The sequence below is a fragment of the Phytophthora infestans genome, genomic scaffold (genome assembly GCF_000142945.1).
Source record: "Phytophthora infestans T30-4 supercont1.22 genomic scaffold, whole genome shotgun sequence".
Taxonomy (NCBI): domain Eukaryota; phylum Oomycota; class Peronosporomycetes; order Peronosporales; family Peronosporaceae; genus Phytophthora; species Phytophthora infestans.
Genome location: NW_003303737.1, coordinates 334,640 through 360,723, shown reverse-complemented (window position 1 = coordinate 360,723; position 26,084 = coordinate 334,640). Strand labels below are relative to the sequence as shown.

Sequence of the window (26,084 nt, the reverse complement as noted above, 5' to 3'; positions counted from 1 at the left end):
TTTGTTCGTGTGGCTAGCCGGCTATTTTTGTGATATTATCACAAATAAGAACCGAAATGTTCAATATTTGTTTTTGCAACATCAGCTACTTCCGAGAAATTGTCAGGCGGTGTCCAAAAAAAATAGTAGATCAAATCTTTGTAAGAAACATATTTCTGTGTTCATGCTGCTCCAGCTTCCTCTGGAGATCGCTTTTTGCAGCCGACCTGCTCTCTCCATGCGATTTCACACTTCCAATTTTCATGACGTGAGCTAAATTTCTGTTCGTGGCGTGTTTTAAAGCCGCAGATGTAGTCGTTGCCAAGATAATAAAAACAAAGCGTATATTCCGTTGAAGTGACGCACCGTCAGAGACGCTGCGTCACGCACTGTGTCGGCCGCCATGTCCACCGATAGTATTTGTTTTAGCTTATAACGTTAGTTTGGGCTCTGAGCATAAAGGATTATCGTAGTTTTGGGTCAGAATGACTCGCCTCCTAGAACGCTGGAGAATATGCACTCTGTTTGCGTTTCAAACGCGCAAAAGGTGTTCTGAATGATATCGATTTTGATTTGTCGTAAATCAACCACGAGCGCTTGATTTGGCTTGTCGTGGCATGATTTATTAGCCACATTAACTAGATCGATATATCCCTTTTTATATCTTCGATAAATAGAACAACCTCATGGGATAAACTACCGTTATGTGGTGATTTTAATCCTTAATCGCCGAATTCAGTCATGTCCTTTTTTTCAAAGCACATGCAATTTCAATAGTGCCGCAGTACAGACGTACAGTCCGTGCAGTCCGCGGAAGAAGCATTCGTGCACAGCGTGCCTCCGTTTTTAAATATAGTTTAAAACAGTGTTGAAGCGAATGTTTTTCCTCATGATGAATTTGGACTTTAACGACCGCAGCTAGATCAAACGTGTACGAGGCCTGACGTCTGCGTGACTTACTGAGCGAAGCAACGAGTACTTCCTCGGTATAGATGTGATCATTGGCTTAATCACGTCGAGGGTCCACAACAGGAGGCTCGTCAATACCATTGGCTCTGTTGTAGAATGATCTATACTGCTCTTTGACCAACTCCATCTCCGAAGTGGCAGACGCCAAATTGTTTTTCGGGACCTAGAACACCTTGATAAGAATACTCACTGAGTCAAATGCTTTTTTAATCCATCGGTTAAATTGCGCAGTCTGGAACTTGCGTACCCTGAGCGCCGATTGGTCCGACAAATCCATGGCTTTCGAAATCTGAATGGCAAATTTTACCTCGCCACCAAAACCGTTTTGCGGCGCCCTGAACAAATCAGTTTTGTGTTGCAGATTTTTTTCATTGAATAGCTTGATGTATATGTCCAGTGTCTCCAGTGTACGACTTACCGCAAATCGTCGCATGTCACTGTCAGCGAACTTCAGTATCGCAAAGACGTCTTTGGCAGGCTTTTCGCTGTTCAACCAGCCGTGAAACTGCACAGTCTGCAGCTTTGTGGCAATATCCTTGGACCTGGTGTCCAGTTTCGCAGTCACAAGACCTTTGGCAACAGCATCCTCGCCATTTTTTGTTGTGAGGGTCTCGAGCACTGACACTTTTTTTATCTGGGTATCTCTTGTTCAGCGTTGTGCCAATTTACATTGAATAATTGATTGAGATTTGCTTGGACGCCACAATTATAATTGCCCAATGTCGACATTGTATTGCTCCCAACAGCCTCACTACTCCTGCCATCGCCTACAACGCCATGTCTACCACAAGCTCCGATTAGCCTTTAAAAACACTAGCAATTCCAGTGTCGCCGGCCTCCTCGCTCGCCGCTGATCAGTGAGAAAGAGCTTCGACTGGGAGAAAAGTCTCTCACAAATGTTGGATGTAAGTGGAATGAAGTTGGTGTCAATGTACGTCTCCTTGGGCCCTGTCAGGCGGCGGCGCTTCAAGGCCTGCTGCGCAAAAGAGATGTTGTCTTCGTCATACTGCTCTCCTTTTCGTCATTTGATGCTCGGTCGTTAGTTATGGGAGAAAAAAAGTCGAGCGGAGGCTACCATCTCAGCAGCAGTCAGTTTCCGGCCCGTCTGAAGCCTGACGACAGCCCGTTCAAATACTGCGCTATTGACAATCGAAGCGTTTGCACTCAAGAACCTTTTCATTGACGGAAAGCTCTCAATTGTGTGTTCGCAAAGCTCGCGCGCATCGAGCATAGTAAGTGTCTCGCTCTGCAGCTCCACCGTCACACTGTCCAGCTTTCGAAGATCCTTAAGCAGTTCTGATACCTCCATGGCTTCAGCTGCTGATAGAATCAGCTTGTTGACACCGCATTTTACAGCGTTTTTCGTACTTAGCTGCAGGAGAGCTGGGATCAGTTTATCACATCGGTTCAGCATCTTCATTGCGCTGCTCCAACGCGTCTCGTTCTTAATATTTGGGTGTACACCAGTCACTGACGCCAAGCACGCACGTCCTTTTACTGTTGACAACTTCAACATGATTTGTTGGCCTTGTTGATCAAGTATTTGTAACCCTCTAGAAACATTTGAACAGCTAGGTTGTACCTATGACTAGCACAGCCGACAAACGAAATGCCACCGTTATCTCCGAGGTACTGGTTCACCGAGCAATTATCCCCGATAAACAACACGCTAGCCCAGGGACGCGAAAATTCACAGAGCGTGTCAGCCAAGAAGGCACTGATACGTTGTGCACTTAGATCACTCTCATCTTCCAGGGGGGACAGGGAGCAGAACTCGGCCTTCAGGTAAAGGGTCCGTTGTAGTAAAAACAGCGAAAATCCCAACGTAGTGGACACCAACCGTAGTCCAGCCGTCAAAAACGAGGCCAAAGGAGTATGGGAGATGCTTCCGGATATACTCTTCCACCGTCTTCATGACCGCAAACACGTGAATCTTCAGTGTACGCCATGATACGCGTGGCAGCATAGTACATGCACGCGTGTGAAGGTGTTCACAAAACCGGATAGGTAGAAACTTCATGACTATCCAGTTGGCCCACTTGTTTAGCGAATCGTTCTTGTAAACGCTGAGGAACGCAGTTTATTCGGCTGGAGTGTTCCGTTCGCATTAGTGAGACCTTCGTAGCCCTTGTGTGCCGCCTTCAGGTGCTGTATCAGGCTGGAATAGCCCGACTTGATATCTTGCTGGTAAACTTTGCCACAGATACAGTGGTGGTATCCACCGTCGACTGTATCAGGCTGGAACCAGGCTTGGTAGATGATCCGGCTAGGCAGCGCCATGGCTTAGAGCTGGGCGAGCTAACCGAGAGTGAATTCGGGAGCCGTACGCTGCGTTATGATTCAGGTCTGACGTCCATCATTGCTTTTGCGGTGACCGGTTAGTGAACCGAGGTGGACTGGGGCTCGCACAGCCCAACTCGTTGCAGCCACCAATACAATTTTCACATCGAGGTGCAAGAAAAAATTGTCATTGGGATGGACAAATGTTTCAATGAAATTATTGCATTTAAAATTGGCACAACGCTGCTCTTGTTGATCATGTCGACGTAGTTGCTCAATACCTTCAGTTTTGGACTAGAAAGAGCCTGATCCACGCCTTTGTCCAGCTTCAGTTTTGCGAACGCATCAACAGCAGTTCTTTCTTTGTCAGCCAAACCCTCAGCTTCAAGGCTTCGGCGCCTGACTTGATGGGAGAAATATTCTTGTCCAATCTGCTAGTGACCCTCCCTTCGCCCTTCGTTTCTGTTGTCGCTGGAATTTTTAACAGCCTTTTCGAGTTCACCGCCGCCGAGGCTGTGACAGAGACCAGTAGAACAACTACACTTAGTAGCCCAATCCAGTGACGCATTATATTCGCCTTAAAGATTCAATTGTCTCTCATAAGGAAATGCTCAAACTGAAGAGCTGAACGATGGCCAACGATATTTAACCATCACTTAAAAACGACGGAAAAGATTACGGTACGTTCTCGAACAGCTGTTGAGCCCAAGAATGACCTAACAAATGTCTTGTTCCTGAGCTGGCATCGGGGCTGGCGATGTTTATTTTTCTAAAACATAATGCCTCGGTACTTAGCCGAATTTTCCACCTATCCTGTGCACAGTGCACTGGCCGCGTAGGAAACTCTAGAAGCGAATGTCATAACCGCAAAGTAGCAATCTTAGCGAGCATCTGGGATTGTCGTAGAAACGTAGGCGGTATCTTGGACTTTTTATCGCTGGGGAAATAGCGGAGAAAACGTCTACATTGCCAAAATGTTGACTCACTGAAAACTATTTTGCTTAATGAGTATAAGACTGTGTGTTATATGGGTCATGTCTGACCCCGAGTCATTTCAGTAAAATCTGTCTTACCTGATATGACCCGTGGACGACTCCTCTATCAGGTATGGCAGCATATCATGTTACTCAGGTCGTTTTCAGTAACCAGGTCATTGCTAGAGTTAGAAAGCCTGTTTAAGACGCCAATATCCACGTAAATGAGCTACGGGAGGACGCCCGCCGGCTTAGAGAAGCATACAATGCAAATGTACTTCGCTGTGCGTTACCAGGTCTAACGGGAAGGCACACATGCATATCATACTGAAACTGTCTAAATGGATTTAAGTAAGTAAGTAAGTCTCTCCTGGACTCATAGTACTATAATACTCAGCCCCTATAATTAGTTACTACTGGTATTAACCTCTGGCCAGGTAAAACATGGCTCGTTATCAAGGTCCGTACTGTGCTCAATTTATTTCTAATTTGAGCACGACCACTTCGACATGTAAACTGGACGAGCATTACTAAAGTATATAATTGCTTTCTCTACGTGGATTTAATTTTTTAAATTGGCCGACAGAAGCCCGATCTTGCACCCTAGAGTATTTCTGACAAGTTGGTAGTACTGTCAGCTAAAAACATGTGGGATCCGTAAAAATAATCACTTGAAAAATTAGTGCAATTTTTTTAATGCATTTATAATTTTACCGTGCTGACCATTGACCAATTCGAGATCAGTTCGATTTTGAATTGACAAAATGACAATGGTGGACATGATCGTAGCTGCTCTGACCACCAGCAGTTCCAAAAGACATGCTAGCGACTCTTAGCTGCTCACTTTACGTTTTGCACTTTCTCTACTTGCTCTTAAGCTGCCTCCAGCCTCTACTGCCCGCCATGCCGCTCTCAAACCAAGACATCTGCGCCATTCTGTTTCAAAAAGAAACCCCGTGAAAATTTGTCTGCAATAGCTACAGCCGTACCTACCGCAGCGCTCAAAATTTTACCACCGTTTCCACTCAAGCTACGAAACAGAGACGCAAAATGAGCTCCGTGGGACGAATGCACTTCACCTACACATTGTGGATGCGCGAACGAACGACATTTTCCGGTGGGTTGTTTTGGCTGTCATGGAACGCCTTCCCTTTAGCTTTTGCGAGCGTCAGGTCGTGCGTCAGAGCACAAAGATGACCGACATTAGTGCGATAACGCTGACTCGCTACATCATGTTGTTGCACCAGCATGTAGACGGCCGCATTATTAAGGTGCTGCCACTCACGTCTGGCATCGTCCTTGACGGGTGGACGTGTGGAGGTCGTCACTACGTGGCTATCTGTGCTGTCTTCGACGACAGTTGCTCCAGCAAACCCATTGCATCGACAAGTTGGACTGTCCATCGCGCTGTTTCCTACTTCTTCGACCTAACTTCCGACACGTTGTGTCGGCTCCAACGTCCGTGGGGCTCTGTGCTATTTATGGTTGGCGATAACTGCAGCGTTAATCAGTACATCGGATGTCGGGTTGGCGCCGTTCCTCTGATTGGCTGCGCCAGTCACGCTTCAGCCTAGCGATGAACTACCAAACGAGCCCCTTCTGACTCGTGTTCAGGCACTGATGAAACGGCTTACTAGTATTAAGTGCCGCGCGATGCTGCGAAAGCTAATCCATCTGGCTTCGGTGATGAGAAACGTCACTCGATGGTCGAGCGTTTGTGCTATGGTCAAGCGCTACACGGAGCTAATGCCATTCTTACTAAAAACGGATCATGGCTCTGTCGCTGACTATGGCCTCGAGAGCTACCTTTTAAGCCGGCGCGAGAGCGAGTGAGTAACTTAACTGTGTGGCGACTTAGAGAAGCTAAATGGCGTCACACAAACTTTGCAGAAGTCGACACTGACTCTCTCCGGTGTTCGCTGGCGGATCGACTATATGTGAGCGGAGTACCCGCAACTGGACGACCGCTTGGGAACGGCTGCTACCATTATCAACAAGCAGCCACTGGAGTCAGGCATCGTCAAGACGCAACACCACGAGGCACTTAATGCTGCCGAGCGTTCGGCGTGTGCGATGCTCAGGCTAGCTGATGACGATCACGGTCAAGCCGAAACGCCTGAGAAACGACCCTCGATTGCTCGCAGCGCGTTCAAGAGACGCAAGTCAAATTAGCGCCAACGGTACATGAACGTCGGTTTTGTTCCTCCAAACGTCAAATGATTGCAAGCGGTTTTTCTCTGCTACGAAGTTGGTTCTGACAGACCTACGCAAGAGCATGGAACCAGAGCGGCTAGAGGCGGTGATGTCGCTGTCAATAAAAAGGGAGCTCTGGGACGTGTACGCTGTCGAAACCGTTAGCCACCGGCTCTGTCAGAATGATCGCGATTATTCAGTAATTAATTGCTTGCAGATTCTCACAACTATCAACCTGATAATTCAATTTTACGGAGTCCTGGACTCGCTATTAATAGCTCGGCTGTTATTTCTAATATCCCTTAAAACATTGCTTTTGAGTCCATTAAAACGTAACATAAGCCTTTTTAAGTAGAGTCTTCATTTTTCTCAATCTGGAGAAAATGGACAAAATGTATTTCTAGGCGCGAGTAGCGACACAGGAGCGCCGGCATTTAAAACCGGAAAAGTGGTTACAGAACGAAACTGGTCCAGACAAGCGAAAAATAATCGTCCAAGCGCATTGGAGAACCAAGCTCAAATCGCAGTAAAACCCTTTTCAAACAGTCCTAGTGACCGTTGAGCGGTCGGAAACCCTATCTGCTTCTTCTTAGTTTCTAGCTCGTAAAAGACAAAAATAAATTTGACTAAGCCCAGCCAGCTCCGAGGTATTTGCTTTTTTTTTAATTGACCATAACTTTTAAAGTACATGCCGTAACGTACGGACGCGATGGTGTGCATAACGCCTTTTTAGGCTAAATACCAAACAATCATTTCGTTTCGAATGGACTCAAAATGAGCTATCGTTTCTAGAATTATGTTTTTCACAAAACTTTAGAAAAATATTATGTCTAAGATGATCGTTACTTGCCACTCTACCACATGAATGACCTTTCAATAAAATTTACTTAAAAAATATGAGCACGTGATTCCATGTCGATACCTACTACGGAAGTTAACTACCAGTCGGTAAGACTTTGATTTTGACCACAGTTAATGATCACATTAAATGTGGTCAAACTTAGTTTTTATTTATTCTGACCACATTTAATGTGGTAAAAAATCAAAGGTTTACCGACTGGTATGCGATGCTTGACAAAAGAGTTATTGTGCTTTGCAGAAAGAATGTCCCTCCGTTTTACGGCGTAGATCGAGCTGTTCGGCGCATATAACCATGCATAAAAATGAGATAGGAAGAGGCAGGCATCGATTTATTTAGTCTGTAATCGAATTACCATTTCAAAACGGCAAAAATGGTCGATTTACTGGATATCGGTGTGGACTAAATGGTAGATCCATCGATTTGGCTGGTTCTACCAGCTTGATCGATTTGTACTTTTTATTGACCTCGATTTATTAAAACAGTATCTGTTTATTTTTAAAATTGACGAAGTGAAAAGGACACTGAAATGTAAAATAAAAAGTAACTTCTTTTTTTCTAGCATCGCATTTTACCGAGCTTCAAGTTAGAGACTTCATGTATTGCCAAAGGATTATTCAAAGGCTCTCCCTACGTTCACCAACTATTGGGTAGAAAAAAGCTTGTTTTCCGAATTTATCGTACGAACGAGAGACCGGTATGAGCCGGTATGAGAAGAGTATTTGTGAAAAATATTTAAAAGCCTATGTATGGCACACAAGTTTCGGACTCTGTGAAATCGCATTGCTGCATTCGTTGCTGGGACCTGCTTTCCGTCAGTGCCTCGACGACCGTGTCGTCTGCGAGGCGGCGCAGCAGCATGTGGCACTCGACATGCAACAACCATACCATAATGACGACGGTATGCGCTACATGTATTGTATGCCTTTTAGTTATCGAAAATATCGAGCCATATCGTCTCGAACATTTTGTACCTGCACTCTTCAATATCCTTCTCTGGTATTTGCTCAGGTGTCAGTGCACGCAAGTCTTCCTGTTGCTTCGTGTTCATTGCGACCTTTAGGTAGGTTTCAAACCACTTTACAATGAGAACACCGCAGTTGTATCCATCTTTCTGCAGCCATGAAGACGAGTATTTGAACCTAAACTTGAACGCAGGATCGATCAGCGGGACCACGTAACTCTTCATGATCCTTTCAACTTCGTCGATATAGTCAAGTTTTTGTTTCGGATCATAGATCCAGATCGAGCAGCTTCGGAAGTCGACAATTGCGGCACACCAATGTGGCACGTCCACCGAAATGTTTACGGGGAAAAAAAACGATGCGTCCATTGTCACCTTTGTTAGTATGTGCTTGTCCATGTCAATTAATCTTTTTCGATCGACCTCCAATTCAAAACCGAGAAAAACGGAGTCCACAACCAATACTTCAGTAACCCCACCTCTGTTTTTACCAATCGGTTGTGCTTGTTTGACCGCGTGTAGTGCCGCAACAAATATACACCCGTCGCACAGCCAGTTTTCACCCGCAAACCTAGTTAGATCTTGAAACTGAACAATTGTTTCTGCGATCCGAGACTTGAATGCGGAATACATATTCAAAGTAGGCAGCGTGGAGAGAATGCTCTGTTGCACACCACTTTCCGGCTTTGATTGAACCCACTTGATCAAGTCTCGCGTGCTTTTGATTCTCTTCGAGAGAGTATGCCAATCCTTCATAGTATTCACGTCTTGTAGTGAAAAGACCCCCACGCCCAAAATATGCACTCCAATTTCGCCTAGTGTGGGTGTCTTCTTGCTGGCAGTCTGTTCTCGAAACAGTGCATTTTTTGCTGCTGCTACTGATTTGTCCACCAGAACTTCCGGGATGACATACCGAATGTTGATTTCAACTTGCAGCTCTTCTCCACGTCTTTTCAAGCGTGCCTTTGGCCGTTTATATATGGCCCCTCCAAACATCGGGCGAATAGCCGAAAAGACTGGGCGAGAGACAACTTTTTTTGGTCAACATGTTCACGAAGCGTTGTAAGTGTTATGTCGCCAACAGTTGTCAACTGCTTCGAAAGGGTCTTGGTTTCTTGAAGCTCTTTGCGCGCCTTGGCATTTTTTGTTGCTTTCTTCTCCTTTGGTCGTCCTGCAGGGTTGCTGGCTGGATTGAGTAGAATGATCGGGGTTTTAACTGCACCAGTATTCTCAGAAGCCATATCAAGCCGTCTTCGCGTTGTACGCGTTGTATCGCTGACTGAGTTCGTGGCAATATCACCAATCCCAAGCGAACTGGATGCACATTCACCATTGCCATTAACTTGCGGGACTATCACTTTGGAACCAGGCGTACCGGCATCCACTGAATTAGCGATTATTTCGCCAATATCATCACAATTTGCGACAACCACACTTGATTTGGTGATTTCTTCACTAACATCAGGAGAGCTGGTGACTTCTTCACTAACATCAGGAGAGTTGGTGACTTCTTCACTAACAAGAGGAGAGTTGGTGACTTGCTCACCAATTTGAGGAGAGTTAATGACTCGCTCACCAACGGTCAGGGTCATCGTGGTTTCTGAGAGGTCAGGGACAGCACCATCGAGCCTGGCAAGCGATTCCACTTTCGTTAGGTAGTTTATCCACTTGTGGAAGCTCCGCGATCCTTTATCAGAGATAGTTTCTGCTATTTTCTGGCAAACTGCAATCCCAGCGCGATACTTTTCGTTGTGATTTAGGACACGAGTAGACGGAGCTTCGACATCTTTCACAGTAAAATTTGGCACAGTATCTTCAGCTTCGTCATTATCGTCTTCTTCTTCAGCAATTTGCAATGTACGATAAAAACTGCAGCTGCACTGATTTTTCTCCACACTGACAGCATACGTGACATTTGACTCTACACGGGTCAAGCTTACGAACGACGGCCTTAATTTGTCGTTGGAGGTGTCGTATGTTAGCTGTCCACTAAGCTTGTATTCATCCTCTACCAAATCACAAGCGTGACGGGTAGCAAGCTTCGCCAACACGCTCATTTCCTCGTCGTAGTGAAGGTTGTAACGGCAACCAACGCGGTTCACTTTCGTCCAGCACCCATCTTCCGCGGCTTGTTGCAAGAAAAGTAAGTGGTCTATGCATTCGTCCATTGCCATGTGCCAATTTAAAATGCCCTTAGCGGCACCCCAGCTTGCCTCTAGACGGTTGTTTGTGTTATTGTCGAGATGAGTAATATTACCACGCTTAAACATGCACCACAAATCCTTGCAGTTCCACCAATTCTCTTCGAGGTAATCCATGAAAGCTAGCCTCGTTGCACACAACTCCTTCAACGCATAGAGATAGTGATCAAAGGACTCTTCAGTCTCAGCACGCACCATCAGCGTCACCAAATTTTTCACGTGAGTCCTCTCAAAGTTCGTAAATCCATAGTTCTTCTTGCTCACCTCTCGTTTAAGGTAGTCGATGACGTGAAAATGACACAAAATCACAACAGCGTCCGGAAACGCATCCTTCAACAATGCGAGTTCAGTGAAATCCTTGTCAATGATTATCACTCTGACCTTCTTCCAAGCGGGATTGTTTTCCTTGAATGCAGACACAGCACTTTGCATGTTGGACCTGCTCTCTCCATCGATAATGGCGTGTTGGGCAAATGCACCACATCCAAACTTGTCGGTGACCATAAAGCTAAATAATCGATATCTATATGCGCACATAACATAAAAATTGGTGATTAGTCAACCAACAATCCACGAGTTTGTGATCGCAAAACCAATTATGCGTACCGATTGATGTTTGTACCGTATGTAGCGTCGATACACACTGCCTCTGGAAACTTGCGAGTCATTCGCCTCATGAAAGCCGTTTGAAAGGTGATGCATGATGTCAGACCTGTTTGTTGGTCTCTGAACACGTTGACAGCGTTTCCAGGACCTTCACTGAAGTCTTTAAGTAGCTGCGAGACGCGCACGTTATCGTCCTGCGATGTGTAGGTTTCTCTCCGCATCTTCGCTATAAGGTTCTCCACGTCTTTAGGCAAGATAGGTTTCCCAGAAACCTCCTTAAGATACCGCAATATCTTCTTCTTTTTCGACCCGCCTGCATAGTACGTTTAGACACACGCTCAGGTCTGTAAGCAAGATCAACACTGTACCTTGTACGAGAGTTTTCACAACGCCTTTCGTGGCGGGGGAGTTGACTCGTCGAGCTTCTGAATACGAATAGTACACGGCAGGGCCGACGGCGTGGTTGTGGCTTGCGTAAATTTTCGAAACGCGAACTTGGAACAGTCCATCCTTCCCCTTCACCAAGTTGGCGCTCAGTTTAGCCTGGCACTGGATTGCCCGGATAATGTGGTTAGTCCGCTTTCCTTGGCCTCTTGGCTTGAACTGCCAGCCGTGTGTGCAAATGAAATACACCGCATAATTGCCGAGGGATACGTCCCATAGCTCAGCAGTAGATTCTCGTCTCGCAGCCTGCTTGGTGCGAGCTTTGTTGCGGTCTTTGACTGAAACGGTGGAGCGAATCTTGTATAATTGGTGTGTCTCCTGCTGATAGCTGAAGGAAGCATAGCGATACATTAGTGCACACCGTTCATTAATTCAACAATGCACAACTTCATGTTTACCTATCAAAGGCATCTTGAAATGCTTCCCAACACGAAAATACGCCTTGGAATTGGCGGAACTCCTGCATGGGCTCCGTAGCCTCCTCCTTCTCCTCCTCCTTCTCCTCCTCGCGCTTTCTCTTCTTGGGCGTCGCAGCAGACATCGTAGCGATAGAAGGAGGTGAGCTTTAATGGAGCGCGGCGAACCGGGGGGGGTGTGGGGCGAATGAAGCCAGGTCCTTCTAGCCGCTCGATTTTTTTAAAAATCTGAATTCAGAACTGAACCGCTAATACCGAAGCCGTCGGTATCCCAGTTTGTAGTTTTCCCTGCCTTTTTCTACCCAATAGTTGGTGAACGTAGGCACTTCCTTATTCAAAAGCAAGTCGACCAGCTGTCAAGTCTAGTGTAATTGTGAAAAATTTCCATATATTTCCAAAATTAAAATATCCGCTCTGCCCCACCAGCTAGTTCATCTGCTTAAAATGCTATCATTAAGATCCATCAACGAGATGTCAGCAGCCATCAATTTCAGCTTCACTTCTTACGAAATGACGTCTCTAATATACCGTTAGAACAAACCAGTTCTTGTCCCCGAAAAATCCGAGTCCGTAAATGGACACGTCCCAGGCTCCCACAATGCGCAGCAGCAAAAAAAACAGATTCGAGACACAACTTTCGGCACGATGAGACTACCGAGACTCTCGTTGATATCCTCCATACTTCTGCTCGCACAAGTCCACCACAGCTTGGCTGCTCGAACGAAAAGACCGGACAACCAGTTAACAACGCAGTCGGGTCTTAAAATGTGGGTGGACCCGACACCCCACAAGAGCGTTATACTTGGAAAACGTCACGCGGCGATACCTGGGATTTGGTGATGAGTGACGAGTTCAATACTCCCGGGAGGTCCTTTCGACCAGGAGACGATCACTTGTGGACGTCCATCGAGAAACCGGACGGTGTGAACGACGCAATGGAAGTCTATGCACACAACAAGACAACGACAGTGTGTGACGAGGTCCACGACGTTTGTAGCTTCCAGATTGAGCTGGAAGACTCCGTTCTTCAGCTCCAAGTCTGGAATAGCTATCTCCAAACGCCAGGCTTTGAGAACGTCACCTTTGTAAGTTCCATCGCCCTGAACTGTGTGAAAGTTAAAAACATCTAACCAAATGTTTCTTTTGGTATGTCAGTTCTATCGCGGAGGTATGGTGCAGTCGTGGAACAAGTTTTGCATCCAAGGAGGTATGGTCGAAGTTCGTGCTCAACTCCCAGGAGCTCTTTCTGAGGAGTCTGGAAACCCAGACATTCGTCTGGACGAGAGCGCTCGAGTTCGATCTCTGCGCTATTACCCGACATGGCCTGGGATCTGGATGATGGGGAATCTCGGTCGTGCGATCTTCAGCGGATCAACGAACCGGATGTGGCCATTTTCCTACGATGCCTGCGACCCGGATACATTCACGCCAGCCAACCAGCGTATTAACGCATGCGAGTCGCATCCAGGCTCTGGACTTAACCCTCACCAAGGACGTGGGGCGCCCGAGATCGATATCGTCGAAGGTGGAGGCACCACCATCTCGGCGTCGATCCAAGTGGGGCCAGGCATGCCGCCGGACTTCCGCGTTATCCCACCGGAGGACGAGAACAAGCTCTGCATCTACTCCAGCTCGTGCGAAACACCAGGTAGCAACGTCCCAGGCATCCCCGAGAGCGTGTATCTAAGTGCACGTGGCCACCCATCGTGGTATCAGAACATGCGCTACGCTGCAAACAATTTCTGCCTACAAAACGTGAGCGAGACGCAGCGCTACACCACCGTGCAAGCCGCACTGAGTGCCGGTATCGAAGACAACGTATGCTCCGTCACCACGTGTCCAGCCTCCCTCGATATCAGCTCGGATCTCGACTATATCCATGTTGAAGGTGACGATCGCTGGGGGATCAACTCGAACGGCACGTGCTTCTCGGCCATGAACTCGTACATGGGCGAATTCATCTGTAGTGCTGGCAACTCCGACCCGAGCTGCCACCCTCGTGACGACGCGCCAGTGTTGCCCCAAGACGACTCGAGTTTCGCCTTTCAAATGGACGCCTTGTCTGCGAACTGGCCCGTGCACATGGCAGCATACACTGACTGGGTGCAGTACCAAGTCGAGTGGGTGTCGGGTCCACATGGCTGCGTGCGTTGGATGCTGTCAGGTGAGCCACTGTACGAGATTCCAGCCAAGACGATCACGGAGCCTCCGCAAGGAGCGAGCGTCAAGAACCCGAGCAAGATCATGATCGAGGAGCCCATGTATCTCATCTTCAATGTAGCCATGTCGAGTAAGTGGGGAGCGCAGCCACCCAACCCCAAGAATGTCTGTCGTGGCGACGGACTGGACCCCGTCGCGAACGCCATTTGCGACGCCTTCCCCATGTACCTGAAGCTCGACTACATTCGCGTGTACCAAGATCTGTCCCCTGGCTCACTCATGAGTGTAGGCTGCGATCCATCGACACACCCGACGCGTCGGTGGATCCTGGACCACCTCGACGAGTACGAAGATGAAGAGAATAAACTTGTGGAGGTGCGCGGCAAGGCCTTCTGTCGTACGGACGCGGACTGCACTGTCCAAACCGCTCACCGACGAGCCCACGGGCCGAGATCGACGTTTGTCCGGACAGGGAGATGCCTCAACCGGCGCTGTGAGTGTGTGAGTAAGTCGTGGGCCGGGCCACGGTGCATTGTGCCCACGACGTCCAGCGGCGTGTCGTTTGGCCCTCCCCTCGTTCTGGCGGCGTGTATGGGCGCGCTGTTGTTCGTGCTCGGGGTCGCTTCGAGTGTTGCCATTTGCTTCGCGCGCAAGAAAGACGCGGAAGCTGTGCAGACGGAGCGGAAGGTGAAGCAGCAGCAGCGACAGCAGTACGAACGCATGCGACGCCAGTCGAGTCAACATCTCCAGAGCGCTTGGTCGTCCGAGATAAGTCTCTAGCCATGTAAAGAAACTCAAGAGATGGTGCAATTGGGCTGTTTGGACGACTGAAAAGATACCAGTTGCATGTGTTTCCCTTCTGTTGGTCGAGTGCACATAGTCAGCTGGACATTTACCCACGAGAGCGGTCGTGCTGAGTCCTCGAATGTTGTCGCTGTCTTCACTGAAGCTCGCAGTCTTTGGCGTGGTAGTTGTCCACCACGAGCCAGTAGCTTCACGTCGTCCTGTAGTAATTTACCATTCCAGACGCGAAAGTCGTCGAGGATACCGTGGAAGCCATACCAACCCACGTAGGAAGGGCGAGGGACGTGCAGACTACCAGCTGTGATGCATCCCGTGCCGATCTGCTCATGAGTCAAGTATCCCCACTCGTTGTGAAATGTACCGGTACTCGAATGGACCTTAGCGCCGTCCAGATACACGTCTTGACTCTGCGTTTCGTTGTCGTAGGTCAGTGCGAGGTGATACCAGCGATTTGAGTCCAGCTTCGTCGCTACTACAGGTCTCGAGTCCAAGATGGAGCAGTACAGATCTCCAGTAGAGCTCACAAGTACGAACTGTTGATGGAAGTGTGGCCAGCGTCGACTCTCCCGACTGGACGACTGCAGGCCGTAGATAATGCCACCAAACGCTTCTCCATCCGCTGCTGGCATCAGACTGAACCAAAGGTCGAAGCTGAAGCTCTCGCTGCCCAGAAAAGTCAAGCGGAAGCGAGACGGGTGTGGCTGTTCACGTCCAGCACTTGCCAAGTACGCGTACGAGTCAATGTGTCGATCATCGTTACCTTGCAGGCCCCTGAACACCATCGACCGCGACGTCATGTACTGTTTCTTCCAGATCGGATCTAGATCTGATACTGTTCTAGATTCTAAAATTTGCTTCCAGATTTCTTCGTCTCTAAAATACGTCAGCCACCAGAAGTTCGTGTGCGACAAGTGGAATGCATCAAACCCAGTCAAGTTAGCTGCACAGCAACTCGACTGCATCTGCTGGTAATTGTTCCGGTCTCGTAATGGCAAGTCGACTGCTCCTACTCTGCGTCGCCATGTGCAGTTGTGGCCCTTCTCTCGGCCTTGAACAGCGAACAGCGCAGACATTCCACCTGAGCCCTCGTGACGAACCTGTACCCACTTTCAACGAACTTATTAAGTGTTTCTCCACTACGTCCTCGCCACTAGATAAAGTGGCTACATCTTCTGCCGACAGCAGCCCACGCCACACTCGAAAGTCGTCTATAACCCCATGAAAGCCATACCATCCCAAGTGTCCTGGCTTGGGGAAGTGAAGTTCATTGGCTGTAATGCACCCCGTTCCAACTTGTTCGTACTTAAGGAAGTCCATCTCTCGGTGCAACGTTCCTGTGTCAGATCGAAGCTTTTCTCCATCAAGATACACGTCTTGACGGTGCGTTTGATGGTCGTAAGTCAGAGCGAGATGGTACCATCTTCCCACTTGGAGGTTGCTCTTGACCACGGGGCGATAGTCGAGTACAGAGCAGAATAAGTCGCCTAAGGCGCTTATTACTACGAACTGCTGGTGGAATTTTGGCCACACGCGGCTCTCGGCGTGCACCGACTGGAGGCCGTAGAGGATACCGCCCGTGTACGCTCCGTCAGTCTGCTCCGGTAGCAGGGCGAACCAGACGTCGAAGCTGAAGCTCGTGTCTCTGAGACTGAATCAGAAGTTCTGACACTGGAATCAGATTTTATCAGACCTTTGAAGCCCAGCGATGACTGCGAAGGAATAAGGCCTTGTACGCGGCGGCGTGCAGCGGGTCAGCGAGAGTAGGGAGCTTTGATTGCCAGTAGGAAGAAACGCTGAGGTGTTGAAGCCAGAAGGAGCTCGTGTGGGACAGCGAGATGGCGTCCAGACCCGTTAGGAAGCTGCAGATAGCGGACGCTGCAGATGCGGGCAGTGCCATTGGCACGTGGAATCAGATACCGGTACAACCGACAACGGTTGTACGAAGGTTGTGCCTTACATGTGCAACAAGGATTTTAAACTTGGCATTTGTAAGGAAGGCTAAACGAAATGCGATTGGCTACAAACAGTGTAGACTCTAGTTGGTAGTAGTTATGGCGTCGTCGTCGTCAGTCCTGCGTCTGTACCGCGAGATGCTGCGCAATGCAGCCAAGTTCGAGGTGCGTGTCGTGTGGTCCTGCGTCTGTTAACTCTGTTGCAGATTTTCGCTGCTGCCATCTCGCCTTCTATCCAGCGAAACTTAGATTAAACTAAACCATGTATCTGCTGATTTTGGACTAAAACAGACCTACAACTTCCGCGCATACGCCACACGCCGCATCAAGGAGGATTTTCACAAGAACAAAACACTGAAATCTGGCAGCCCCGAACTGGAGAAGACGCTACAGCTTGTGCGTGAGCAAGTCGACGTGTTGGGCCGCCAGGGAATCGTTTCGAAGCTGTATCCACCTCATGTGAAGAGTGTTATGGAGACACTGAGCAAGTAAGGGTACATAAACAGTTTTGAACTCTGTTATCGTGGAAGCAATGGCGAGCTTTGCCCAGTATGTTGGACGTGCTCGTTTTCGCCGTGTTAAGCTTGTGTGTCTATGAGGCTGATAGTGGCGAAGGCTAGCAGCGGTCTGTTGATTACTGTAAATTGCCGCCAAGAGGTCGTTTCACGGCAGCCGACGAGAACGTGCTCAACTCTATCGAATTAATAAGTTTCGTTCCGAAAACGACTTTTTCGCACGCTTTTCGACTATTTGCTGAAGTACCTATTGCCTCAGCACAACTATTGTAGTTAAGAGTTAGAGAACCACTTCAGGCGATTGTTTTGTTGGTTTTGGAAGGCGTCCACTCTCTGAGAAAAAATGTTTTGGAGATTAAAAAAAATTGATATTGATACTACATAACACAGCTACTGTACGTGTAGATTTAAAAGTTTGTCAATAATGCAGTCTCATTCTTCTTGCAGATGCTGTGTCGCTACTTAGTGTTCGCAAGAAATACTGTTCAAATACCAGTTGATAACTGTTTGAGTTTTGTAAAGAGCTGACATATTTGATAGCTAAACGTACATGAGATGTATTGATAGTCGTCTTAATTGCTAGCATAATGTTGCCGGGGTAAATTAGTAGAATGATTTATAGCTAAGCTTATAAGACGCTTAACACACTTACCTACCACGTTAGTGTACAGTAGAAATCGTCAGCGGGCTACACAAGTCCTAGTGCATTAGTAGTTTGCATAGTTTAAGCTCACTACAAAGCTGTTCGCCAGAAATAAATAAATAAAAACCGTGTAGGTGTCTCACACTTCGCAGTTTTAGCAATAATCTACATTCCTAAAACGAAAAAGAAAATAGTGATATGCCCTTGGCTCGCAGAGGGGCTTTTAGAACAGGGTTAATTCAAGACTGGTATTTCTGTTAGTTTGTGTCGTGTCTTGTCTCCGACTGGGACAAGAGCCTAGAAAGAAAGAATAAAAAATAAAGTGCAACTTCAACTCAAGCTGCAATGGCGGTCAGCATCCTCAGGCCGACGCCCTTGTCACTCGCCCCCATGCTGACTGCTCATTAGCACGGAAACACTCGACGAATGTTCACTCGCTGCTGCGTTGGTCCTTGGTCCAGGGTAATAGTGCCATTGTCGTGCACCGCAACGATGGTGAATGGCCCGTTAGCCACATTCCGGTGTTTGTTCTTTCTGTCTTTGGCTGGAATGCGAACCATCACGTGGTCGCCTACTTGGTAGAAGTGCTGTAGTCTGGTAGAGTTTGCACGGTCATTCTCTTGTAGAATAGCATCAAAGCGTTTCTTGCACAAGTAGTTCCAATTTGCTTCATAAAGCTTGCGAGTAATCAGATCTTGCCCAAATATCATGTTTGCAGGAGTAGTTCCCAGAATAGTGTGGTAGCTTGCACGTGCTGAAAATACAGCATACTGAAGTACTTTGCGCCAATCCGCCTCTGGGTTGCATCTGATGCAATTATTCAGCACCAAATGTACACGTTCACAGATAGCGTTCGCTTGTGGATTCTTGGCCGAGATCGCTTTCGGCTTGATACCGTAGCTTGCTAACATCTCTCTGAACTCGCTGGTATTGAACTCATTTCCCCTGTCAGAAATTACCGTTTTCGGACGTGGATATCGACACAGCCATGTCGTATCAAAGTTTTCCGCTGTTGTCCTTCCTTTACTGTCTGTTTGGATGGAAACCTCCAGCCAACGAGTTGCTTCATCGATTACAGTAAGGGCATACTGACGTTCAGCTCCATAGGGACCCATCGTGTCGACATGCACTACGTCGAACGGATCAACCATGTTCAGGTCTCTTGGATGGAGTTTGCCATATGCTTGTGGTCCTCCATGCAGTTTGGCTTTCTTGCACGTGATGCACTTCCTGCAGTACGTTACGATTGTCTTCTCCATGCCCGACCAGTAGAAATTAGCCCGCATGGTATGGAATTGTCGTTTTGATCCGGGGTGCAGCAAGTTCAGATGATACCAATCAACAAGTTCTTCGCGCATTGCATTTGGGATTACCACACGTTTCTGGTACGTAAGGAGTCTCGCCCCCATGGTGTTCTCAACTCGGTAGTCTGGGTCACTCGTGCCATTCACACACTTTTGCAACAGCACTTGTACCATCGTGTCTGTACTCTGGAACTGTTTGATATAATCTCCTTCCAACACACATTCGCCTTGTTCGCTGAACAGTGCTTCTGCTAAGCTGTGACCGTTTTCGTTGGACACGGATGTGCACTCCATGCGTGAAAACGCATCTGCAGCAATGTTCGATTTTCCTTGTACATATTCACATGTCAACCGGTACTCTGACAGTAAGAGTTTCCACCTTTTTACTCTTAGCGAATTCTCCGTAGGATAGATCAAGTTCTTGTGATCTGTGTGCACCACCACCGGGAATCCTAAGAGTATTGTTCGGTACTCTTTTAAGATCTCCACAACTGACAGTAGCTCGAGCTCCATCGTGGTGTAATTCCTCTGTGCCTCCGTAAGTGTTCTCGAAAAGCACGCAATCAACTTACCATCCTGCTGAATCAAACCACCTAATTGCTTACCACTCGCATCCGCGTAGATGTCAAAAGGTTTTGAAAAGTCAGGAAATGATAGAAGTACTGCTTCGGCTAGCGCTTTCTTGATTCCTTCGAATGCTTCATTCTCTGTCGAAGTCCACACAAATGTTGCTTTTGGCGACGTCATTCTCGTCAGTGGCTTCAACAATGCGGACTTGTGTGGAATCATCTCCCTGTAGTAATTAATCAGTCCTAAGAATCTTCTCAGCTCACGCTTTGTTCTCGGCGCTGTCAAGCGCGTTATCGCACTGATCTTCTTCTCTTGAGGCTGGATTCCATCCGCACTCAATGTAAAACCCAGGTAGTCCACCGACTTACAAAAGATATGACACTTTTTGCCATTAAGAGTCACATTGTACTCTTTCAGACGTTTTAGTACCACCCGTAAATGCTCCACATGGTCCTTGGCTGTCTTCGAAAAGATCAGTATGTCATCTAGATACACGATGACAAAATCAAAGTCACCCAGGATCTTCATCATGCTGGCCTGGTACTCGTCCGGAGCCGTAGATATTCCCATCGGCAGTCTCTTGTATTGGAACTTTCCCCATGGTGTACAAAAGGCGGTGTACTTTCGGCTTATTTTCGCTAATTGTCTAGCGTAATAGCCCATATTGGCGTCCAGCGACGAAAAGTACTTTGCTCCACCTAGTTTTGCTAAAACCTCTCGAATCAGCGGTACATAGTATGGATGTCTCTTCAAAAGCCGATTAAGCGCTCGAAAGTCAGTCAGCAACCGTAGTCTTCCGTCCGGCTTCTTTAAGAAGAAGGCAGGCGACGCCATCTCTGAGTCGAAGATTTGCTCAAGCACATCGACTGTAATCAATCTGTGTATCTCCTTGCGAGCTGCATCTTCCTCACTCCTCGGTACTGAGTATGGCCTCGCATGAACCGGTGTGAACGGCTCAACAATTGGTAAGACGTAATCCGGCAGCTTCATCTTGCCCAGATTCCCATTGTACAACATCTCAAAGCTAGCTAACAACTTCACGACTTGGTCGTACGTCTCTTGGTCGATGTCGGCATCGCCAATCAGGTCCATCGGTTTGACCGAAGTATCGTTAATGTCCTTGACCTCGTCAAGTATCTCCTTCAATTCTACAGGCAGGTGTCTTTTCGGCTTCTTGTCTGGCATCTCTTGATACGTCCCAGCATTGCCCATATTCACGACCACGGAGTTTCCGTTCCACTCCACCCTGCCGTCTCTGAAGTTCACGATGATACCCAATGCGCTCAATAAATCGCGACCAATGACCATCTCGTCCTTGGTGTTCTCAATCACTTCAAACTGATGAGTGATTCGTGAGCCATAGTTAAGGTCCAAGAATCTGAACTTCACAACCATAGTACCATCCGACTTGAGTTTACCGTCAACTTGCTCGAATGTCATGGTTGAAGGGGTCTTCTTGACTCCCAGCTGCTTATTAGCAGTCACGAGTGATGCGTTAATATAACTGGTAGTACATCCAGTGTCCAGTAGAGCTACTCTTTTCTCTTTCGTCTGCGAGAGCCGAATTCCCAGTCGCATTGGTCTACCAACGCTTTTAGACGCTTCATTCATCGCACTGGTGATTATTTTGCCTTCGCTCTCATCACTATAGTTGTAGTCCGACTCCGTGTCGTCCACCTTCGTCAGCTTTCGGTTCTCCGACTTCTTTGTCGCTGACTTCTGATTGTAGCTATTCTTGTCGTTCTTCTTCTGCGTAAAACACTCCTGGTCACTATGTGACGCTGTCTTATGCAGTTTGCACCACTTTCCACTTAGTTCTGCGTTGTTGCTCGACGACGCTTTGCTCGTGTGGTTATTATTCAACTTCTTATGGCTACTATTCTTGCCATGGTAGTTGCCGTACTGCTTATTCGGCTTACTCGCCTTCGGCTTGCCTTTGTTCTCTTGTCCTTCGCGTCGCTCTGACTGCTCAAGGCGCTCGAAATACTGCACGGATTGCGGCATACTACTGAATGTGATACCACTGCACTCGTACGCATGTCTCCAATCTCTCGGCATCGCACGCTTGAAGTACCTGATCATTGACTTGTCGTCCAAGTTCATGGGGTTCGTTGGCAAGTCTCGAAGCATGCGAGCAATCTCTCTCATGCGCCGGTGACACTGTGACACTGTCTCATTACGCCGCTTGGCGAACATGAACAAGTCTTCTTCCAACTGCTCATTGTATGCTTTGGGTACGTACGTCCGTCCCCACAACGCGTACGCCTTCGTAAACTGTGCCACACTATTCATATCCTTATCCTCGGAAGCTGTTTGCCACGCCTCCAGTGCCTCATTCTCCAGCACCAACTGCAAATTCAGGTCCTCCTCTTCTGGTGCCCACTTTTTGAGCTGGCACAGACGTCCAAACTTGTGACTCCACTTAAGCCAATCTTGGAGCTGTGCCTCCGCTGAAGCGAGGGAGTGAAATCTTCACGTACTCACGCTCCGTGTTGTACGTTGACTTCCGGTGGTTGTCACTTGAAATACCACGCCTTTGTCTGCGCGGATCATCTCGTCCATGGGCTTGGCTTTGGTCTTCACAGTCCTACAACTTATCCTCTAGTTCCGTCCGTTTACTTTGAACTAGTTCAAAGTGATATGCCCTTGGTTCGCAGAGGGGCTTTTAGAACAGGGTTAATTCAAGACTGGTATTTCTGTTAGTTTGTGTCGTGTCTTGTCTCCGACTGGGACAAGAGCCTAGAAAGAAAGAATAGAAAATAAAGTGCAACTTCAACTCAAGCTGCAATGGCGGTCAGCATCTTCAGGCCGACGCCCTTGTCAGGACACTGCATAATTCTTCGCCAATGGAATAGGCAGGTTGGGTTGGTCCAGTTGCGGACAGAATATACTTCGGTGGTCAGATACCGGCCTGAATAAAGGCTGAAGCCAGACGATTGCAGCGGGTGGGCTCATGCTCGTGCAGTCGGTGGTGAAGAATATCCTGTAGCTGGCGGACAGTCCCCGGTGTGACACGAAACGGGAAGCCACTCGGTCGGGGGCTACGGATCAGCTTCTTTGGCGCCTGAAGGGTTCTCGGCGGCTTAGAAAACCTTGAATGGAAGCTGAACATGGACTTGTTAAACATTGACGACACTGAACAAGCAGGAAACCGCGAAGACGGACAAGACGCTTGGACAAATAAACGATGGACGGGATGTGCCGGCCATCATTGGCGCAGCTCTTCGCCCCCCCCATCTGCGCTGAGATGTACTTGCAAACCACAGGTGGTAGGGCGTCCGGAATGAAGTGAGCGTGGTTTGGAAATGCACATCGGTCATCACTCTTGGACGTGCAGTCTCGTGACGATAGATACTTCATGCAAACTGAGAGACGACCTTGTTTCGGTAACGCATCGAAGACGTCTTGAGGTGTTTCTTGGTTGTACGGGCTATCTCCGTTCGACTTGCAACAATCGAAAGGCAAGACGATACCGATAAATTCTCGGCGCAGCTTCAGTGGAGACAGCTGTCAATGATGCTAAACGTTCTGTCTGGATAACGTACAGCACACTTTGTAAGTCCGGGTATTGTAAGGAGAGCCTCCTGCGAATCCCTGTTCTTGAATTCGTTCCATGACGGGCGTCCGTCTCGGTGGCAGCTCTGTAGTCTTCAAACAAGCGGTGGAACCAGAATGTTAGAGTGCCCACATCCTCTGAGTTCCACTGGCAGAAACACCGTAGTTCTTCGACAAACTCCCTTGAGTCACTGATTAACGGGCAGGTGTGATGGTTGAAGAATTTCTTCGCAAAGTCGAGTAGGACTATTAGTGCATTTGCGATATCGCCGCCAAGGGACTCGGGCTTTCGAGCTTTCGGCATGGCCACTGAGGTTGAGCAATTGCTGAGGTTTACGGATCTATCTGCATACCGCGCCCTTCGAGCAGAGAAATCGAATCACCAGAAATGCATGATTCAGAGACCTCGGGATCCAAACTGGACGTCGTACACACGGGCGATGATGGCCGGATGTGGCTTAAACTTTGTGGACCGCGATAAAGTCATAGAATCAACAGCATGTGAGGGATCCTTCCTTACCTGGGTAGTCCGGTCCCGTGATGGTACCGCTGATCAGTTACTGTGTCCGGGTCGGATTGAAGGCGTCGTGTTATCGTCGTTCGCTAGGTTCTGAGACATCGAGCATGACAGAAGAGGATATGATTCGCTGTCGTTTCAATTCCCGATGTTCTGATGGCGGTGCAGATCGTTTTTGTGTTTCTTGTTGACTAAGTCCCAGATAGAAGCGAATGAGGTTTGGGTCATCTGCAATGGCAGATAGGATTTTGGCGTGGCAATCCTGCGGGACAAGTGTCTCCGTGTTTGTCAGCACTGGAGCGGCTGGATACGTCGCATTTGGAGTCCGGGTGGTTTCGGGCGCTTCGGGAGCACCTTCTATCGACTGTAGCAGTGTCTCGAGATCGTCCAGCTCGGTTTCTTCACCGTCAGGCGGTTCCATCATCTCGTTTGCATGGCGGGGATCAGCATCAGATACATCACCAATGTTGGCACGTGCCCTGGCGGGTATACGACGGTTTCCGCCAACGAAGAAGGTATAGTCAACGGCATGACGTACGCTCACCGTAGACTCGACCCCGGTCAAGTTGTTCGTCCACCGGAGCGTATCCATCACTTAGGGCTGTTCATGAACAGTTTGGAATCCCGTGAGCAGGCGCGGAATTGAGCGCGTTCCTCGTTGGTTGGTACCGAGAACCCTGTCCGAAAGCTCAGTGTTCCGTTCGGCTAACGCCTCCGCGGTGACGACCTCAACTTTTGGCCAGGATTTGCCGGTCAGGAAGCATAATACCGGTGCGACCTTTTCTAAGTCCACGGTACGAGAGTTAAACTCGCCAAGTAATGTCCGGAAGGTGACATAGTTTCTGTCGTAGCTAATAACTTGGCCGGTCACGTAGTTTTCGCTGGAGATATCGACAACCGCTTTACGGAGCCATTCGCCTGAAGCCCCCGTGTCGTATTAATTGTGACCAACCTGGCGACGACGGGCTGTTGAGGCCGATTCGAATGCGGAGACGTGGCTAACCGGACAGTAGCGTAACCGCCAAAAACGGTCTTAAATGTTCCGTACGTAATAAAACGACACTACTGCTTGGTTTTGAACGTCTTCAGGCATGAGAAGTACGGAGCGGGGTGGCGTAATCATTGCCACTAGAGGGCCGAAGTAGTCTGAGGCGGTAGAAAGGCTTGTTTTCGACGAAGTAAAATCGTAAATGACTACTTTGAAAAGCTACCGTAGGTCCGGAGAAGCCCGCGTCGACTTCGGTAGCGAGGACGTCTGTCCGTTGCGGTTGGCCGGTGGCAGAGCTCCCTTTCCTCTGGATAGTGTACATCTGGATGAAGCCCCATTCCTCGTGCTCCGAAAACCAGCTCTTCGGCTGTAGCCGGCAGATGCCCAATGAAGACGGCATGCCAAGTGACAACATAATCTGCAATCTGAAAGTATTACGCCGTCTAATGCAGAATTATTCTGTCCCGAACATTGCGGAGCTAAAGCGCACATACATGAAGTAGGAGCACGTGAAACTGGCACCCATTGGTCTGCTTGCCCCGCCTGAAACCGCCCAGCAGCTCCTGATGGCCTTGCGCGATATACACATGGCGCTATTGGCACTGCACGCAATCAATCTGATGCATCGTGACTTAAGATGGAAGAATGTGCTGAAGTACTCAGACAAAAGTAAGTGGTTTCTTATCCCCAGCAAAATTTGTTCTTCAAATGAGGACGAAATAAGATGCAAGATCGTGAAATTCCGAGTGATTTTGTCCTTAAAAGACAAAAATTGAGCGCTTGCCTGTCGGATATGACAGTTGAGACACACGACGCCACTTTGTATGGAATTAAATTATACTTGATTGTACTATTCCATTTGACAATTTTTGTACTTAACATAAGGACAAAACATTCTCCGAAAATCATTCCAGACACCGTACGGCACAGCAGCTCATGCAATAACGCGTAGGTTTAGCGAAGTTGCTAGTACGGTTGTAGAGAGCAAATACAGAGATACATTTGTATAAATGCTCACAGGAGCATCTACCAAAACTGAGGCCAAGCAAGGCCCGTCAACTTTAGGTCCTCATTTTTGTCCTTAAATTTTTTGTTGTTGGAGTTATTCACTTTGACGAGGGAACATCGTCGCTGAGTGTGAAAGTGACTCATTTGAAAGCGGATCCGCGTGCTCCTGAGATTCTGCCATCT

General features: G+C 48.1%; 4 protein-coding genes across 4 annotated transcripts; 2 read left to right on the top strand and 2 right to left on the bottom strand.

Moving 5' to 3' along the window:
* Window positions 1-12,724: 12,724 nt before the first annotated feature.
* On the top strand, window positions 12,725-14,825 carry PITG_11558 (beta-glucan synthesis-associated protein, putative; the record flags this gene model as incomplete). Its single annotated transcript, XM_002901064.1, has 2 exons — window positions 12,725-12,970; window positions 13,041-14,825. 2 exons carry the CDS (start codon window positions 12,725-12,727, stop codon window positions 14,823-14,825), a joined length of 2,031 nt encoding a protein of 676 aa, XP_002901110.1.
* Window positions 14,826-14,839: 14 nt separating this feature from the next.
* Window positions 14,840-15,646, bottom strand: PITG_11557 (uncharacterized protein; the record flags this gene model as incomplete). The annotated part of the gene is made up of 3 exons (XM_002901063.1): window positions 14,840-14,958; window positions 15,028-15,550; window positions 15,629-15,646. 3 exons carry the CDS (start codon window positions 15,644-15,646, stop codon window positions 14,840-14,842), a joined length of 660 nt encoding a protein of 219 aa, XP_002901109.1.
* Window positions 15,647-15,780: 134 nt separating this feature from the next.
* PITG_11556 (uncharacterized protein) lies at window positions 15,781-16,746 on the bottom strand (the record flags this gene model as incomplete). Its single annotated transcript, XM_002901062.1, has 4 exons — window positions 15,781-15,831; window positions 15,912-16,199; window positions 16,278-16,489; window positions 16,560-16,746. The coding sequence occupies 4 exons, from the start codon at window positions 16,744-16,746 to the stop codon at window positions 15,781-15,783; spliced, it is 738 nt and encodes a 245-aa protein (XP_002901108.1).
* A 154-nt stretch (window positions 16,747-16,900) lies between these two features.
* PITG_11555 (uncharacterized protein) lies at window positions 16,901-17,860 on the top strand (the record flags this gene model as incomplete). Its single annotated transcript, XM_002901061.1, has 3 exons — window positions 16,901-16,966; window positions 17,093-17,289; window positions 17,857-17,860. 3 exons carry the CDS (start codon window positions 16,901-16,903, stop codon window positions 17,858-17,860), a joined length of 267 nt encoding a protein of 88 aa, XP_002901107.1.
* Window positions 17,861-26,084: the final 8,224 nt, after the last annotated feature.